General features: G+C 34.0%; 3 protein-coding genes across 3 annotated transcripts; all 3 read left to right on the forward strand.

Annotated features, from left to right (window-relative positions):
* Positions 1-1735: 1735 nt before the first annotated feature.
* On the forward strand, positions 1736-4044 carry LOC102590810 (L-type lectin-domain containing receptor kinase S.4-like). The gene has a single exon (XM_006338954.2). It carries the CDS (start codon positions 1911-1913, stop codon positions 3966-3968), a length of 2058 nt encoding a protein of 685 aa, XP_006339016.1. The 5' UTR covers positions 1736-1910; the 3' UTR covers positions 3969-4044.
* Positions 4045-8048: 4004 nt separating this feature from the next.
* On the forward strand, positions 8049-13395 carry LOC102591166 (glucose-induced degradation protein 4 homolog). The gene is made up of 8 exons (XM_006338955.2): positions 8049-8171; positions 9188-9243; positions 9931-10074; positions 12272-12345; positions 12452-12506; positions 12575-12637; positions 12727-12854; positions 12998-13395. Exons 1-8 carry the CDS (start codon positions 8123-8125, stop codon positions 13074-13076), a joined length of 648 nt encoding a protein of 215 aa, XP_006339017.1. The 5' UTR covers positions 8049-8122; the 3' UTR covers positions 13077-13395.
* Positions 13396-15717: 2322 nt separating this feature from the next.
* On the forward strand, positions 15718-17061 carry LOC102591494 (thaumatin-like protein). The gene is made up of 2 exons (XM_006338956.2): positions 15718-15875; positions 16081-17061. Exons 1-2 carry the CDS (start codon positions 15812-15814, stop codon positions 16752-16754), a joined length of 738 nt encoding a protein of 245 aa, XP_006339018.1. The 5' UTR covers positions 15718-15811; the 3' UTR covers positions 16755-17061.
* Positions 17062-19465: the final 2404 nt, after the last annotated feature.

Genomic DNA, 19465 nt, shown 5'->3' on the forward strand with positions numbered 1-19465 from the left:
GCAAGATAATGATGAGCTTGCTAATAACATCACAGACTTAGCTGTAAAATGCTTGAATGAGGATCCAAATGAACGCAAGGAAGTCTATGCCAACTTGTCCGATTTGGTTGGAACAACAACGTCAAATAAATCAATTATGCAAGATAATAATAAAATCTCTACCATCTTGTCTAAATATAGTAACTCAAACAAGATTGGATTGGGAATTGCGATTGAATTTCACAGGGAATAGAGAAAAATACTACTAATTGGAAGAATATCATATTTATAATAGTTTAAATTGTATACCGTAAGAGTTCGAATATTTTGTATAATTAAAGACTAGAAATTGCAGTAAAAAACTTTGACATGCATGTAGACTATATGATCAAAGCACTAAGGTTGTGCACTCACTCTCTAAACCATCGCTAAGTCTTTCCCAAGATTTAAATGATTTATCTCGATATAATATTCCCATAACTATATAGTTAGAGTATGTTTGGCCAAGCAGGTTAAAACGACTTATTTTGATAAGCTTTTTAAATGATTTTTTCAAAAAACTATTTTTTGTGAAAAGTTGTTTGTGTTTGATTAATTCATTTGCAAAGTGTTTTTTTTATATACGTGGATTGTGTTTGATAAATGTTTTCGAAAAAGTATTTTTGAATGTCATATTATGAAAAGGGACAAATTTCTATTTACCATTGACAATGAAACATAGGAAATCCAAAATTTGAGGATAAGATCCATAAGTCATGTCTATAACAGTTAGTCCAAATTTTTTTCCCCTTAAAGATACATTGCATTTGCACACATACATAGACAAGAAAGATAAAGAATATTTTCCTGTTTTCTACAAAGAAAAATCCAAAGGTGAACATAAATTAATAACTTTCTCATAATAAAATCCATCATATTTTTGTGAACTATAGAATATCTAATCATCTTAACTTATTCTATGCTTGACAAAGAAAACGTGTACGAGAGTTCTACAAATAATGAACTAGTTGTGGTAGTTAAATTATGTACATTTTAGTGTCAAAATTTTGGAAATTATAAACTAGTATGTGGCATATCCAGTTTTACTCACACTTACTCGGACACGTAGCTAATTACAAGTTCAATTGAATTTATAACTTAGATATGAATTTATAATTTTAAAAATACAATGATTTAATATTAAGAATTTTATGATTAAACTCAAAAATACAATGAGTTGAAGGCCACATTTTGTTCATCTAAAATATCACTCATCCAACTTGGGTTACCAAAATCATGAATTTAAATGATAGGGACATTTTATATGTAACTAAAGTAAAAATAAATAAATAAATAAATAAAATATATAAAAAAGAAGCAAAATTAAATAATTTTTTTATTACACATTTTTTTCTGTGGTACTTGAACAATGTTGATTTCTAGAATAAAAGTTCATCACTAAAAAGAGAAGAAAAATAAGTACTCCATGAATTTACGTGTTCCATATTTTTGCCTACCAACCAAATACAAAATAAAACAATCTCCTATTTAATCTCAAAATTATTATTCATAAACAATCCATATTTTACTTCGAAATCATTAATCTTTATCCCATCAACGAAACAACCCGACAAAAGTCTCTTTCTTTCAGTCAACTAGAGTAATAAATGAACTAGTGGATCATTGCGTCAGATGTCATTAACAAACTACTGCTATATACTTTCTATAAATAAAAAGAGCATAATGCTACTATAACAACAAGTGTCACCTTCTTTTTTTCTCTGACTTTCCTCTCAAATACATGTGCTCATTTCACCAAAAAAAAAAAAATTCTCACTATCCATCACCAAATCTTGAAAAAAAATTCTTGTGTATCGTCTTTTTATAAGGCAAATCAACTTCGATTCTTGAATAATCCACATCACTTCTGCTTCTATATATCTTACTTTAAAATGTTCAATTTTCTCACATTCCTCTGCTTTACCATTTCCTTCTCAATTCTTGCTTCATCTCAACTTGATGAATTCATTTTCACAAAATTCAATCAACCAAACAACAACATAACCTTAAGTGGAGTAGCAAAAATAAGCCAAAATGGGTTTATTCAATTAACCAATGACACAAGTAGACTAATAGGCCATGCTTTTTACTCTTCACCTTTCCATTTCAAGCCTACTAATGCCTCTACCTTCTCTTTCTCAACGTGTTTCGCTTTGGCCATAGTCCCCGAGTATCCAAAACTCGGGGGCCATGGCCTAGCGTTCACAATTTCTCCGTCAAAAGACTTTAGTACCGCTCTTCCGAGCCAGTACTTAGGTCTGCTCAATGCTAGTGATATTGGTAACTTCTCTAACCATATTTTTGCTGTTGAATTCGACACGGTACGTGATTTTGAGTTTGGTGATATTGATGATAACCATGTTGGTGTTAATATTAACAGCTTAGAATCAAATAAATCAGCTGCAGCTGGCTATTTTATTAACGATCAAAATGTGAAACAAGATTTGAATCTTAAAAGTGGGAAAGTCATTCTTGTTTGGGTAGAATATGATTCTGTTACAAAATTAGTTAATGTAACTCTTTCACCAAATTCTTTAAAACCAAAAATTCCTCTTTTATCTTATAATTTTGATGTCTCTCCAATTTTTAAAGAAAATATGTATGTTGGCTTCTCTGCTTCTACTGGTTTGCTTGCTAGTTCACATTACATTTTGGGTTGGAGTTTTAAGTTAAATGGAGAAGCAAAATCACTTGACTTGGATTCTCTACCATCACTTCCTGGACCTAAGAAGAAGCATACAAGACTAATTATTGTCATCTCGATTATAGTGTTTGTGTTCGCGTTAATTTCAATCTTGATTGCTTTTTATACAATACGGAGATTCAAGAATGCTGATGTGATTGAGCAGTGGGAGCTTGAGATTGGTCCTCATAGATATTCGTATCATGAACTCAAGAAAGGTACTAGAGGTTTTAAGGAGAGTGAACTACTCGGGCGAGGTGGATTTGGGAAAGTTTACAAAGGTGTTTTGACAAATTCAAAAGCAGAAATTGCTGTGAAACGAATTTCTCATGAATCTAAACAAGGGTTGAGGGAATTTGTGTCTGAGATTGCGAGCATTGGAAGACTCCGTCATAGGAATTTGGTTCAATTGTTAGGATGGTGTAGACGTCGTGGTGATTTGTTGCTTGTTTATGAGTTTATGCCTAATGGAAGTTTGGATAACTTCTTGTTTGATGAGCCAAAAATGGTGTTGAAATGGGAACAAAGGTTCAAGATTATCAAAGGGGTTGCTTCTGGTTTACTTTACTTACATGAAGGCTATGAACAAGTCGTGCTACATCGAGACATTAAGGCTAGTAATGTGTTACTAGATGGTGAATTAAATGGTAAGTTAGGGGATTTTGGACTTGCTAGATTGTATGAGCATGGGTCTAATCCGTCCACGACTAAAGTTGTAGGTACATTAGGGTACCTTGCACCAGAATTACCAAGAACAGGACGAGCCACAACAAAGACTGATGTGTTTGCCTTTGGTGCTTTGTTACTCGAGGTGGTTTGTGGACGTAGGCCAATTGAACACAAAGCAGGACCCGAGGAGTTTGTTCTCGTGGACTTGGTGTGGGATAAATGGAGAGAAGGTAAAATACTTGACATTGTGGACTATAGATTGAAAGGCGAATACAATGAGAGTGAGGTTTTGATGGTGTTAAAATTGGGACTAATGTGCTCAAATAACAAGCCATTGGCGCGACCAAGTATTAGGCAAGTTGTAAGATACTTTGAAGGTGAAATTGGGATGCCTGAGGCTCCAACAACACAAGGTTCTGATGATCTTGAAGGATTTGGATTCGATGAAAGTGAACGTTGGAATTCCTTAGCATCGACTGGTATTATGATCAAGTCAAGTTCATTTACATGTTTGTCTAATGGAGATGAAAATAGTACTAATTATGTTTCCTTTTCTACTTCACCACTTCCACTTCTATATAGTGGTGAATGTACCTAGATACTAATATGAACTAGCATTGCAAACTTTTCTATATTTTCCTGATGAACACTAATGTACATTGTTTTTTCCTTTTCTTTGTGTTACCTCTTTGTAGTAGTTTTTTTCCCACAGAAAACTTAGGAAGCTTCCCGGTATTTCAGTGAGAACCTGTTTTCCACCATGTGTTTTCCCAGTGTGCTGGTTCGATGGGAAATGGGTGGAAAAATCATGTTTTATAATACAAATTTTTCATTGATTCGCGATGGAAAAAGTCTTTGTTTCTAGTAGTGAATCTGAAGGTTTCTTCAGTTGAACAATAGATAAACATTGATGGAACTATGAACAAATGTGGCTATTCCAAAGTTCTTTTGTGTTTGTTGTCAATGACGCAATCTGAATTTTCACTAAGAGGAAATAAAATATAAAAGAAGTAAACACACCGAAAAGTCAATGAAATTCGACATCTACTATATATCAATAAGATATATCGTGTAATTTTCCAACGAAGCAAGCTCAAATAAACCCTTGTGCCCCTAACTCCGCCCATGTATATGAAATTAACCAAACTTTGTGGTTAACACACACTGATATTATAGGAAAATTAACAAAACTTTGTGGTCAACAAACATTGAAAATTATAGGAAAATTAACAAAACTTTGTGGTCAACAAACATTGAAAATTATAGGAAAATTAACAAAACTTTGTGGTCAACAAACATTGAAAATTATAGGAAAATTAACAAAACTTTGTGGTCAACAAACATTGAAAATTATAGGAAAATTAACAAAACTTTGTGGTCAACAAACATTGAAAATTATAGGAAAATTAACAAAACTTTGTGGTCAACAAACATTGAAAATTATAGGAAAATTAACAAAACTTTGTGGTCAACAAACATTGAAAATTATAGGAAAATTAACAAAACTTTGTGGTCAACAAACATTGAAAATTATAGGAAAATTAACAAAACTTTGTGGTCAACAAACATTGAAAATTATAGGAAAATTAACAAAACTTTGTGGTCAACAAACATTGAAAATTATAGGAAAATTAACAAAACTTTGTGGTCAACAAACATTGAAAATTATAGGAAAATTAACAAAACTTTGTGGTCAACAAACATTGAAAATTATAGGAAAATTAACAAAACTTTGTGGTCAACAAACATTGAAAATTATAGGAAAATTAACCAAATTTTGTGGTGAACAAACATTGAAAAAATATGGTTTCTAAAGTCAGTCATCAGTCATCACCAAAACTGTATTTGACATTAGTCTAATAAAGTAATGTTAAAGGCAAAATGATCAACAAAGAGAAGTGATATAGTAGTTGTGTTATCATTTTTTTTTTTTGGTTTCCCGCCCCCTGGTGTTCGGAGCCCACATTAGAGCCTGAGTAAATCCGAACTATGCAATATAGGACCCATTCAGAGGTGATGCTCCCAACTGAATTTTCTCGAAACCAAGACCTTTGGTATTTTATATCATTATAAAGCATAGTGCCTTTTCTGATGCCACCACAATTGAATGGACATAGAGTTAAATAATACATAGTTAATTGAAATGTAATTTAGATTATATTGCCTAGGCAAATAATTTAAACTTAGCCCTCTTTTGGATTTTGGATTTAACACTTCCAAACTCTTTTTTAAAAAAAGAATATTAACAGCCACTAATAGTTCAGTGGTGAAGTTGTTGACTAAAGTCTTTTAAGGTAATAAAAAATCTTCCAAATAAGAACATGAGATTGAGAATAGATTTTGCATATAACGCGTGTTTCTAACCCAATATAAACGATCATAGAGTCGGATTTAGGATTTAAATACTATCCTATGATTATAGTATGATCAAATTTTTGAATACATGGAAAATTACGTGATTTGTCATGTGAGTCTACTTATTAAACTTTATAATAGTTTAAATATTTATTTGTACACCTCCAAAATTTGAAAGCATAAATATCAACTGAAATCAAATTATACGAATACGGTACGATTATGTATTATGTATATTTTTTTTGAGAGTTGACAAAGTCTAGCAGAAGCAGTCTTTGATGACTTATAAAATGGGGCCCAGTGTTCTTCACGCTGCTACTTTTGTTTCTTGTTTTTTTATTTGGCCCACTTAATTTATTTCCAACTAAATTAAAAGATAAGACAACTCAGTGGATTTCATCCTCAAAGGATCATAATTGGATGAGAAACCGATTCTGGATTTGAATTTTATAAATTTGAGTTTGAAATTTTATCATAATTTATTTGATTTATTGGTTCAAATTAATTATTTATATTTGGTTACGTAGTGAGTTATTAAAATACATATAACATTCTAACCAAAATTATTGAGTTCGAAAGAATTAGTACATCTAATAACTTTACGTTGCCTAGAGGCAGACCACCCTATAGGGTGGGGGTACACGTGCACCCGTTAACTTTGGAAAAATCATGTGTATATATGCATATCTATCTTGAAAAACTGACACAAATTATGATATAATTAATTGTGCACCCATGAAAAGTATATGTTTGTCATTGTGTTGTTGGTACAAGCTAGAGAAACCACTCATAAGACTGTGTTCAAATTTAGCTACAATGTTATTTTATTGTTTTTATTTTTTAAGTTTATCTTAGAGCTCATAGTTGAGCTACGGTAATATTGATGCACCCGAAGTCTTCAAATTCTAAGTTCGCGTCTGACGTTGACTTACCATCTGAGCCTTCTTTTTAATCCCAATGGATTTGTCAAGTGGCATGACTTATGAAGACTTAAAACCTTTAATTCCTTCTTTTTTTGTTTGATATTTTGAATTTTACTAGTCTAGTTAAGTTGAATGTATGTTATATGGGGTTCATTAAACGGAATGTCTCTTTAATTCTCATATGTTTTTCTATTTCAAATTTGAATTCGAGATTTTTAATTAAGAGTGAAAGAATTTTATGTATCTCATCACATCATTTGGTAATCAACTTAACTATTAAATAAAAAAATAAAATAAAGGTCTTATTCATCTCATCACACTAATTGATTATTAATTTAACGTTTAAATGCTAAAAGCTAATATCAAAGCAATAATTTGGTAGAATTGGGTCTACCTGCTTTTAAGACTTGTAAAAAGAAAATTTCGTCAACCAAATTTGATATTCCATACCACTGTTGAAATGGCGGACACATCATGTATATATTTCTTTTAAGTTTTCGATCTTTGGTATTCACATTAGCGTTGGATTAATATCAATGATTTTTTCATATTGAGTGCTCGAATTTGAACCTCTGATATTTTGTTTTTTTGATTTTTGATGTTTGATATTAACATTAGAGCTAGAATGATATCAAGGATTTCTTCATATTTAGGACTCGAATCCGAACCTCTGATTGAAGAAAGAACAACCTTATCCAATGCACGACATCCTTTACATACAAGTTAACAACTTACTTCATTCGTCTTAATTTATGCGGTAAAATTGATACAAAACAAAATTAAGAAAGAAGAAGATTATGATTTTTTATAAGAAAAAAGAAAAGAAAAAACAAATTTATAGTGGACTACAAAATCAAATTTCTCTAAGTAATCGTAACTCCCTCGTCTTCCCTTTCAGTATTCGTTCTTCTTTTGTCTACTATAAATAAATATTAAGTTTCTGCCAAATTATTATTACTCCATTAGGTACTATATGTTAAATTATCATAAAATGATATTTAATAAATAAAAATAGTTATTAAATCAACTTGGACTTTAAAGTAAACTGAAAAATAAATGATTTTCTCTTCTTCTTTTTTTATCAATTTGGTATTACAAATCTTTCAATAATCAACTTCCTTTTAGTGTAATGTAACCATCACTAAGGAAATCTATTATTATATTACTATCTATCAATTTCTTTTATCAAAAACATATCAACTACTTTGTTTGTTCATTTCGTTTGTTTTGATCTTAAATTAAAAATATGCGACCTAAACATGTCAAATTAAGTTTTAAATTATAAGAAAATATATATATATATATATATATTTTTTTTAACGGAATTAAAAAATAGCACAAACAAAATACTTATTACTTGACCAAAAATTCAAATAAAATCAACACAAACATTTATTTTATAATTATTTCCCAAAAAATAAATTTCTATGAAAAATAGGCCCAGTTCTCAATTCTCAATAGAGGCGAAAGCAAAATGCCTGTGAGAGTTGTGGAGACTTCTTCTGCACTTTCGCAGCCTTCAGGTAATGAATTTGCAATTAATTTATCATTTTTTTGATTGAATTTAATGTTTAATTTTTTAATCGAAGTTGCAAGTTTGATTATGGATGTAGAAACTGGGTTTAGTTTAATCAGCGGAATGTGGGTTTATTTGTTTCTTGTTTTTACATTGAGAATCAGATAAAGTTGGCATTTTTTTTTTGTTTATTTTCTATTTGAAGATTCATTTGAAAAGATCTGGGCTGCTCACTTTGCTCAATTTGGTGGTTTAAGTGAAATTTGAATTGGGTTTCTTCAATTTATGATTTCAGTTTGTTTTATTGTCATTGTGTTAGTATGTAGTTTTCTTGAGCTGAGTGTCTATCGGAAATAAAGGTCGGGTACACACTACTCTCCCCAGATTCACTCGTGGGATTACACTGGGTATGATGTTGTTGTTTGTGGTGGTGGTGGTGTTAGTATGTAGTTTTTATGAGATGAGTGTCTATCGGAAATAAAGGTCTGGTAGACACTACCCTCCCCAGACTCACTCGTGGGAGTGTAAAATAAAGGGCTGGTACATGCTACCCTACCCAGACCCACTCGTGGGATTACACTGGGTTTGTTGCTGTTTTTGTTGTTGGTGGTGTTAGTATGTGGTTTTCTTGAGCTGAACGTCTATCGAAAATAAAGTTCTGGTACACACTACCCTCCCTAGACCCACTCGTGGGATTACACTGAGTATGTTGTTGTTGGTGGTGGTGGTGTTAGTATGTAGTGTTGCTAAAGTTTTGTACTTTTTGGTGTCAAATTATGTGATTTGTATTTCTGAGTAGTAAGTAGTTGTTGCACGACTGAAATGCTTGTTTTCTTTCAACTGCAAAGGTTAAACTTCAGGAAATTACACTGGGTATGTTGTTGTTGTTATTAATATTCGTGGTGTTTGTAAGTAGTGTTGCTAAAGTTTTGTACTTTTTGATGTCAAATGATGTGATTTGTATTTCTGAGTAGTAAGTAGTTGTTGCACGACTGAAATGCTTGTTTTCTTTCAACTGCAAAGGCGGGACTTCAGGAAATACTTTGCCTTCAGTCTGTACACTTCTAAGTGTTGGACAGGTGAGCTTCTGCTTTTTTTATTTTCTCCGTCTGCTCTTGTTGTTTCTATCTTCTTTTTTTTTGTTTTCTCCTTCAACAATGGAAGTATGATTGTTTCTATGTTCTTGTGGACGTTATACCAGAGAAGAATCTGAGCTTCCCTATACCTGATTTTGAAAATTTTGTTCTTTGCTGCTTGTATCATATCCAAATTGTATAAGATGAGAATGATCTGAATGTTGCTGCCTAACCTCTTGGTAGACTGAGAGTAGTCGTGTTTGCTTTGATTGAAATCTAACTTCAGTAAGCATCAGCGAGTTTCAAATTTCTTTTTTTTTTTTGAAGCTTGTTTTAGACCCTAGAAAAGTGATTTAGTACCCTACACACTTTGTTCTTTCCCTAGCTGCAAAAACCCTGAGGTGAGGCCATGTAGGCCATTTTAAAAAAGTCACCTTCCACCAAAGTGCTATGGCCTATGGGCGTCCATCTGATAGACTCATTGATCAGCTGCTGCAAGGGGGCATACTTCTCACTGTCATGTTTTGGCCAATTGTGAAAAGGGCATTATGGTGGTTCAATCCTTCCTTTTGATTGTACCTTTTGGCTATTAATTTAGCCGTGAAGCATTACAACTTACAGTTTATGGTTGTTCAGCTTGTCACACAAGTGAGAAGTTTTATCTTTTCTCACTGCATTGCTTTGTTCCAGGCATTTTCTGGGACTCAGAACGTTTCAAGTCAGCAAAAAGATGAAGCTTGGAGAGTAAATGTGCGAATTCAGGGTTGTGACCTTGATCATGGATATCTATGTGGTACAATGGAAGCTCTTAATGTCCCTATGGCAGATACACCAGTAAGAAGCCTTTATTTTTACTTAAAAAATGAGCATTAGATCTCTTTTCCCTTTTCTTCCTCGTTAAATTTCTTTGTTACATGAATACGTAGCTTCATTAAAGAATAAAGAATAGGCATCTCTTGAAGGCTTAACCTTTTGGCTATACTCGTATAAAGCTACACCGGTGGTAAGATGTTGCTTGAAATGTCATTGATAGGTGAACAAAGAGGGTCTTAATCTAACTGGTCTAATTTTTCTTCTATGATTCCAATTGGTGTCGAGGTAACATGTTTTATTCGACAGTTCCTACACTTTTTGCTGCTTCATCCAGGATACGTCAAAAATCAGTATCCATGCTTTATGCCAACAATCTAAATAATATATCTGAGAGTTTCTGGTTGAAGCAAATGTCCTATATATAGTTTTCTGCTGTAGATACTCTTGCGCAGTGAGAATATCTGCTGCTAGGACTCTCCAAAAATGTTGCCACACCCGTGTCGGATTCTCCAAAAATGCACTACTTTTGGAATATCTTACATGCACCCGACATTTTTTGAAGAGTTCGAGCGACATAGGAAAATAAGGAGTAATAAACTTCTGATTCCTGTTTAGAAAATGGCCGTTGATGATTTTGTTTCCTGCCTATTCTAGTATATCTTTAGTTTTTTGTTTTGGACTTTACATGCCATTGTTTCTTACTTGTAATACATAATACATAAAAGAAAGGCTTCTCAACCTCGCCACCCAGGAAAGAAAGGGGGGAAAAGCTATAAACTATTCTTCATGAAGAAAGAGCAATTTAGTTCTTTATTTGTTTTGGGCATATCAGTAGTCTCTCTCTCTCTGCAGCTATTTTGGTCTCATTAATCTCTTTGGTCTAGCAGAGCAGTACTCATGTACATTTTTACTGTCCTCCAAGTTCACAGACAATTTTGTTGATGTTTTCTAGTTCCAAGAACAGCTTTTTACAATTAGCTGTAATTGCTGCCTTGTTCCAAAGTTTTCGCTGATCTGACCCTACAAATGAGTCATTGTATGCACGAAAACAAGTGAGTTTTGAGAGGTTGTGTTGAATAGAGTAAGGCAGTACCAGAAACCGTAGGCTTTGAAACCTAATGAACAGAAATACTCCATCCTCAATAATGAAAGAATATATTTTGGGCTTGGGGGACGCTTGAGATGCTTTTGCAATTGTACCTAACTCCTCTGGCATCATATTCCCACAAGGTGTAAAACACTAGGAACAATGTTTAATACTGGATCCTTGGAAACAATCACTAGTGCAATGACCTGTTTTCTAGAACCCTGTAAATGGAGAGTGGGGCAAAAGAGAAGGAAGTCAAATAAACAATAATTATATTTTGTTTCTACCTTGGACTCTTTGCTCATATGACAAATCAAACATTATTATGGACAATGCATAGTGCATGTGTCTCGACAGATCGTATGTGTATAACTCTATTTCAAGAAAAAAAAGTATGTGTATAACTGGAAGTTTCTTTTCGAAATAACTCACACTAGAAAGTAAGAAAGGAATTTGCAGGAATGAATAATCACTGTCAAAGATTCTGCAGTTATATCTCTTATAAGAGAAATCAAAGTTCTGCTTCACACGATTTAATATTTCTTTATATTTTTAATGCTATTTTCTTGTTAAACCTTTTAATCTTTTCTTCAATACATGTTTGTTGAACTCATTCTTCTATTTTAAACCTTTAACAATCAAGTAATTACCTAATTCCCACTTATTAAAAAATAAAATAGAAGTGACCTAATTCTCCATACACTTGAGCTGTAAACTGGCAACACGGAATCTGTTAGTTTGGTAACCACTTGAAGCTGGGTCTCCTTGTCTGTCCATTAGAACTTCTTACTTCTGCTATTAGCCTTAAACAATCAAGTAGTTACCTAATTCTCAATATTATTATTGTAAAGCTGCTGTAAAAGGTTGGCAACACACAAAGTACACAGAGGTGCACACCCTCTTATCTGTTTAGTAGCTTCATTTCCATAGAGAATTAACTTACTGTGGAAGAGATTCGTTAAGTCGTGATCAGTCTTCAGCATGTAATTGAAACTCTATTCTGTGATTTGTTTTTTTTTGTAAAAAGACGGTTATCCAATATGTTCTGAATGTTCTTTTATATATCTATCATGGGCCAACCTCGAAAATATAGTATAGCAGTTTAACACCAGTTCTTCGTGGTATTGCCAGGTAGTTACTTTCTGGGAAGGAGAAATTGTTGATACCAAGAACTATACTTTCTTCACTGGCAAATGGGGTGCCACGTATGCTCTTTTCGTCCTCTTTCTACATTGACCAATATTTATTCCAAATGATTAGACTAATTTACAAGATTAGAAGTTTATCTAACTGGTTTGGTTTTATGATCAGATCAGAAGATGACATAAAGCACTGGACTAAGTTTCCGTCATTTTCACCCCTTCTGGTAAGCAGTCAAAGCTTCTTTTTTAAATGCAGATATTCGGCCTTCTTGATCTTTTCTGCCCTTTTCAGAGCCAAGTGGACGTTGATGGCGGTAAATCACTGGACCTGAATAACTACCCATACATATTCATGGTAACATGTCTTCTATTACTGATTTATACGGTAAGGGAGCTTGATTGCAGCGGTCATGATGTGTTACCATTCTGTCTTTGACTGTGCAGAGATGGAAAGAACAATACTTCGTGAATGTTGGAACAGACTGTGGGTTGACAATTGCTGGTTTTTACTATGTTTGCTTCTCCAGTAGTGATGGCTCCATCAATGGCTTCTATTACGATCCTAATAGCAGGTACCATCTTTTACCAAGCTCATTCTCTTTAAGGTTTTCCCATTTATATGGAGTACCAATTTTGTGCTCATGAACCTTGCCCATCTATTATAAACTCCGTACGTCTAAAGTAGATAAGGAAGTGATTGGATTTATTTTGGCAGTCCTTTTCAGAAGTTGGAACTGAAATCCACAAATGAGGGAAGATTGGGTTTCAGTTTTTCCTCATATGAGTTGCAGTGAATCATCAACAAGATCGGTGTATGGATGGTCAGTAAAATATTAGGCTTTCACTGGCTTCGAAATGTTATTTCTGAGTCGTCCATCTGATTTGCTATTGTCAAATGGACGCGAAGTTTCCAGTAAACACATTAGAGCCTTGGCAATAGATAGAGGTTCCTACATGGAACAAAGATCCTGATTTAGTTGTCATTTTTCGAGTTGATGAAGATCTATTAATGAGTTGAGTCCTAGTGACTGAGTAGTCATTTCTATTTGAGATTTGTTTCAGTGAAGTATATTCCCATTATCAACTTTTATCTTGTCTATTGGTTCACCGGAAGACCACAAGTTCAAAAATCTTTTTTACTTTCTTGAATTTCGTGCAAAGTCAAAATCAGACAAACAAATTGAAATGTTGGGAGTAGTGTGCTTGTGATGCAAAGGACTTGAAACCAAGACAACATGCAACTTTGATCATGAACGATAGATTGAATTGCTAATAACAAGTGTTAAGCAATCTAGCATAGCTGATGACACTTTGAGAGAAAAGAATAACCTTGAACGTACGTTATTTTTGTTTATATGAAAAGTGATTAAAGCTATCTTACCCCTATCTTTGTTAAATAGAGATTGTTTTCAAAAAACTCTCGAGCTCAAAAAGGGAAGTAATCCATGCAAGATTGTAAGAAAAGAGAGAGATTATGTCCAATCTAACTTCTAGCTACCATGAAAGTTATGTATAGGTAAACACTTTAAGCAACTAAAAAAAAAAATCTTCCTTGTCAAGAATGATACTCTTTAGTATTAAATTAATTTCTTTTTGAATCACCCTAAGGATATTAGAAGACAATTCTTTATCATGTCACAATATAAATATTTAGAGGCCCCCCCTTTTTCTTTATACAAAGCTCAGAAGATTGCTACTACTACACAACATTTAAAAAAAGTTAAAACGACCTTTTCTTTATTAGTAAAAATAATCTTGTTTATTTCTTTTTAAAATAAATTTCTTAATATCGTTCATAAGCTACCTAAAGTCTGTTAGGAGAAGAAACTCGATATCTTTGAGTGTACTGTCTTCCTAGATTAAAGCCTCCGTTTGCCGAAAAATCTATACATGTGTTTGTCTCTCTCCAGATGTGTGTGATTGTATCACTTTCAACAAATATCGACGATCTTCAATAATATATGGTAAAAAGTTACCTGGACACAAACTATGTTGAAACTGTTACTAATCAACTACGTTTTAATAAATTAAGGACAAATTACTTAACTACACTCCTTTACTTACCTTAATATCCATTTATCCCTACTTATTTCAAAAATTTCAAAAATCCCTTATTTACCTATGTATCCCGTGCACAATGCTATGTATCCCGCTATGTGGAATGTATCAAACCTAATGTTTCCCGTGCACAATGCTATGTATCCCGCTATGTGGAATGTATCAAACGCTATGTATCCCGTGCACAACGCTATGTATCCTGCTATGTGGAATGTATCAAACCTAATGTTTCCCGTGCACAATGCTATGTATCCCGCTATGTGGAATGTATCAAACGCTATGTATCCCGTGCACAACGCTATGTATCCTGCTATGTGGAATGTATCAAACCTAATGTTTCCCGTGCACAATGCTATGTATCCCGCTATGTGGAATGTATCAAACCTAATGTTTCCCGTGCACAATGCTATGTATCCCGCTATGTGGAATGTATCAAACCTAATGTTTCCCGTGCACAATGCTATGTATCCCGCTATGTGGAATGTATCAAACCTAATGTTTCCCGTGCACAATGCTATGTATCCCGCTATGTGGAATGTATCAAACCTAATGTTTCCCGTGCACAATGCTATGTATCCCGCTATGTGGAATGTATCAAACCTAATGTTTCCCGTGCACAATGCTATGTATCCCGCTATGTGGAATGTATCAAACCTAATGTTTCCCGTGCACAATGCTATGTATCCCGCTATGTGGAATGTATCAAACCTAATGTTTCCCGTGCACAATGCTATGTATCCCGCTATGTGGAATGTATCAAACCTAATGTTTCCCGTGCACAATGCTATGTATCCCGCTATGTGGAATGTATCAAACCTAATGTATACCGTGCACAACGCTATGTATCCCGCAAACATCATTTTTAAGGGATTTTTAGTAAATAGAAAACTAGAAGGGATAGGATGTCATTTAGTACTTATAATATGTGGTTCCTATAATTTATACATAAATTAATGACATGCAAACATATCATGAATCATCTTGAACTGTAAAGCCATTCACCATTTCTTTCAAAAGTTTAGCCATGTGAACTTTTATTTGCCAGAGCCATTTAATTAAAACAGTACTAGTAGTAGAAGTCCTCCACTTGAAGCAATGCATATATTCCAAAGAAAAAGTTAAAAAGAGTTTAAGTTATTTACACGTCCTTCGGTATAAAAAAATTTTACTACATCAAAATAACAGTTACATATTATAGCAGATAACTTGTCTTATTTTCAAGATTACAAATTTCACATTTTAAAAAGACTTATTTATAAATATCCTTTGAATGATCTGATAGTGTAAAAAATACGTTATATTGACGATGTATATAACCTTGTAAAGAAAAAGAGACAAAAGGAAAGCACACAAAGCACTTATCTATTAAAGGGGAGTGTTCTCCACTAAGAAAATTTGTACTTTAAAAACCTTAAGAGTCCTCGTCCATAATTTGATCATTCAACTCTTATTCTCACTTACTAGAGCCAAAATGCCTATCTCATCTTATCTTATCCATATTTTGCTCTGCATATTTCTCTTCCTTTTTAGCATTGGTAAGTCTCTAACTTCAACTCATTCTCTCTAATTGTCAGGTTCGACAGAACTCAGTAGCTTTGGTCAAAACTCAATATCCTATGTTTATGTCATGAAATTCACTTAATATGTATATATAATTTATTCAGAACCTATAAACTCAAAGTTCTGGTTTTGCATTTGTGTCTAATGTTACCACACATTGTTTTTTCATGTGACTTGCAGATGGAACACAAGTCATTCTAGTAAACAACTGCAAGGAAAGCATATGGCCCGGGATTCTCGGTGGTGCAGGGCAGACTACTCTAAAAGAAGGCGGTTTTCACCTCAGCACCGGTGAGCAAATGGTCCTCGACATGCCTGATAAGTGGTCAGGGAGAATATGGGGGAGACAGAACTGTCATTTTGATGAAAATGGGAAAGGAAAATGTGATACTGGCAACTGTGGTGGCCAGTTACAATGCCGGGGGCTAGGAGGTGAGCCCCCGGCTACTGTAGTGGAAATGACACTAGGCTCATCGACTTCACCCTTACATTTCTACGATGTAAGTTTAGTCGATGGGTTCAACTTGCCAGTGTCGATGAAACCTGTGGGAGGAGGGGTTGGATGTGGCGTAGCGGAGTGTGAAGCTGATTTAAACATATGTTGTCCATCAGCACTTGAAGTGAAATCTGGAGACAGAGTTGTTGGTTGTAAAAGTGCTTGTTTGGCTATACAATCACCAAAGTATTGTTGTACAGGACAATATGCAAATCCTAAAACTTGCAAGCCAACTGTTTTTGCTAATCTATTTAAAGCTATTTGTCCAAAGGCTTATAGTTATGCATTTGATGATTCTTCAAGCCTTTATACATGTAGGGCTCCGCGATATCTCGTAACATTCTGTCCTCCAAAGTGAGAGGTTATTTATGTTGTTATGTAATTCCCCTGTAATTTAGGACTATGTTGATGTGACTCTTCAGAAATGTTGTTGCACCTGTGTTGGATTATCCAAAAATACGTAACTTTTGGAGGATTTGGTACACATTCGATAGTATTTTTGAGAAGTCGCGAGCAACATATATTTAGGATGTGATTGAAGAGTCACTTCCCTCTTATTAAGGGCTACTTTCTTGTCTATTTTTTGTTGTTGTTGTTGTTATTCAGTTTTATTGGAAAAAGTAGTTTGAAACAATCGTCTTCAATCAATCAAGTATATTTCAATCCCAAATTAGTGGAGAGAAGTTATTTTCTGTAGCTCATCCACCATTCGTGAGAACATGAATTCAACATGTAATAGTGACTAGTTCCAAATCATAACTATACCTTAATCAATCAAGTATGTCTCAATCTCAAATAGTCAGGACCAACTATATTATGTAGCTCATCCATCATCCGTGAGATTACGAATTCAACATGTTCAACATGTAATAAAGACTAGTACCAAATCACAATAACACCGTAAGCAATCAAGTGTGTCTCAATCCCAAATTAGTCAGGACCAGCTATATTATGTAGCTCACTCATCATCTGCGAGACAATGAATTTAACATGTAATAAAGACTAGTACCAAATCATAACAACACTCAAAGCAATCAAGTGTGTCTCAATCCCAAATTAGTTAGGACCAGGTATATTATGTAGCTCATCCATTACGAATTCAACATATTCAACATGTAATAAAGAGTAGTACCAAATCATAACAACATCTTAATCAATTAAGTATGTCTGAATTCCAAATTAGTCAGGACCAACTATATTATGTAGCTCATCCATCATCTGTGAGATCATGAATTCAACATGTTCAACATGTAATAAAGACTAGTGCCAAATCATAACAACACCGTAAGCAATCAAGTATGTCTCAATCCCAAATCAGTCAGGACCATTTATATTATTTAGCTCATCCATCATCCGCAAAATCACGAATTCAACATGTAATAAATACTAGTAACAAATCATAACATCTTAATCAATCAAGTATGTCTCAATCCCAAATTAGTCAGGGCCAGGTATATTATGTAGCTCATCCATTGAGATCATGAATTCAACATGTTCAACATGTAATAAAGACTAGTACCAAATCATAAAAACATCTTACTCAATCAAGTATGTCTCAATCCCAAATTAATTAAGACCAACTATTTTCTGTAGCTTATCCACCATTCGTGATTGAGATCACGAATCCAACATGTTCAACATGTAATAGTGACTAGTACCGAATCAATATGGTTTCTTATATTCTGGTGAAGATTAAAATGACGGTAAAGAACATATTACCATTGGTGATGTCAATTGAATCAACTTGTTCATGTAGCTCATCCAACATTTGTGAGATCATGATGAAGCCCGGTTAATGCACACTATATAAATAAAAAGTAATTAGAAATCATATTAATCTAGCAACATACACAAGAGCCAAACAAACATGTCACGCCCCGAGCTACCCCCGAGACGCAGACACGGGACCTAGGACTACAAGTGATCCCAAGCTAACCCTGTTGGCATGATCATGAGCATACTAAAGATAATAAGCTGATGTGGAAGCTAAATCATAAATAAAATGAAAAGATGGGGAATACCCGTATACTATAACTGAGATAAGTGAAAACTGATGAGTTTAATACAAAGAAGATATTAACTCAATACTAAGCTGAATCTAACTATGTCTGAAATAAGCCGCTAAACTGACTAGAAATGTTGGGACATGCCCCAACTAGATCTAGCAAAAGCTAAAACTAAAGACTAAAAATACTGAAAAGAAACTCATGACTAATGTCCTCGGAGAATGAGGATTCACCACTGATTCTGCTGAATTGGAGATCGGAAACCGATCTAAGCGTGATCTGTATGCTGAGAACCTGAACCTGCACTACGAGAAGATGTAGCGCACGTATGCGTCAGTACTTGAAAGGTACTGAGCATGCAGGATAAAGTAAAGCTGAAATAACATATAACTGAACAAAGCAATAAAACAATGAAATAATCTGAACATGATATAGATACTGAATACTGAGTTAACTGAATGCAGTGACCAATTTATAACATGCTAAAACTGAATACTGGGTATACTGATAAATGGTCAATGCAATAGAATTTGACTGAACTGTGGGAGCTACTAATAACCGACATAAAACCACATGAGCTAAATGTGGAGTCCGATGTATACGCCCCATCGAGAGGACCCAATACACCCGGCCAAAGGTGTAGAGGCATGCTGGCGTGATCACTAAACTGATGGTTCCCATAGAGGGGACTTACACCTACATGGCTCGTAGTTCTGGGACTATATGGGTACGCTGAACCCTAGTCCAACTTGGTATTATGCTTCTCCCAATGAATTAAGTGGTTAACTGGTTATGACTGAATTTTTGTAAAATACTGGATAGCTCAAAATTGAACATGCAAACTGAGAATGCAACAATTAATCTGATAATGATGCATTAATAACTGAGGCATGTATAACTGAATAACTGAGATATCTGACCTAGCATGTGTAATTCAAGAACTAAAGAAATACATAGCTAGGGTTCTGAAATTCATGCAATAAACTGAGCAATAACATGATAATCTGATTTGAAACATGTTAATAACTAATTCATGATGATCTGCTGTAATTCTAGAAATCCT

This window comes from Solanum tuberosum, unplaced genomic scaffold (genome assembly GCF_000226075.1).
Source record: "Solanum tuberosum cultivar DM 1-3 516 R44 unplaced genomic scaffold, SolTub_3.0 scf00008, whole genome shotgun sequence".
Lineage (NCBI taxonomy): Eukaryota > Viridiplantae > Streptophyta > Magnoliopsida > Solanales > Solanaceae > Solanum > Solanum tuberosum.

Excerpts from the sequence above, each read along its gene's own strand:
- LOC102591166 (XM_006338955.2), top strand. The coding sequence starts at position 8,123 with ATGCCTGTGAGAGTTGTGGAGACTTCTTCTGCACTTTCGCAGCCTTCA. Across the intron at positions 12,346-12,451 it reads ACTGGCAAATGGGGTGCCAC|ATCAGAAGATGACATAAAGC; the intron begins GTATGCTCTTTT and ends TTTTATGATCAG. Across the intron at positions 12,507-12,574 it reads CGTCATTTTCACCCCTTCTG|AGCCAAGTGGACGTTGATGG; the intron begins GTAAGCAGTCAA and ends TGCCCTTTTCAG.
- LOC102591494 (XM_006338956.2), top strand. The coding sequence starts at position 15,812 with ATGCCTATCTCATCTTATCTTATCCATATTTTGCTCTGCATATTTCTC. Across the intron at positions 15,876-16,080 it reads TCTCTTCCTTTTTAGCATTG|ATGGAACACAAGTCATTCTA; the intron begins GTAAGTCTCTAA and ends TGTGACTTGCAG.
- LOC102590810 (XM_006338954.2), top strand. The coding sequence starts at position 1,911 with ATGTTCAATTTTCTCACATTCCTCTGCTTTACCATTTCCTTCTCAATT.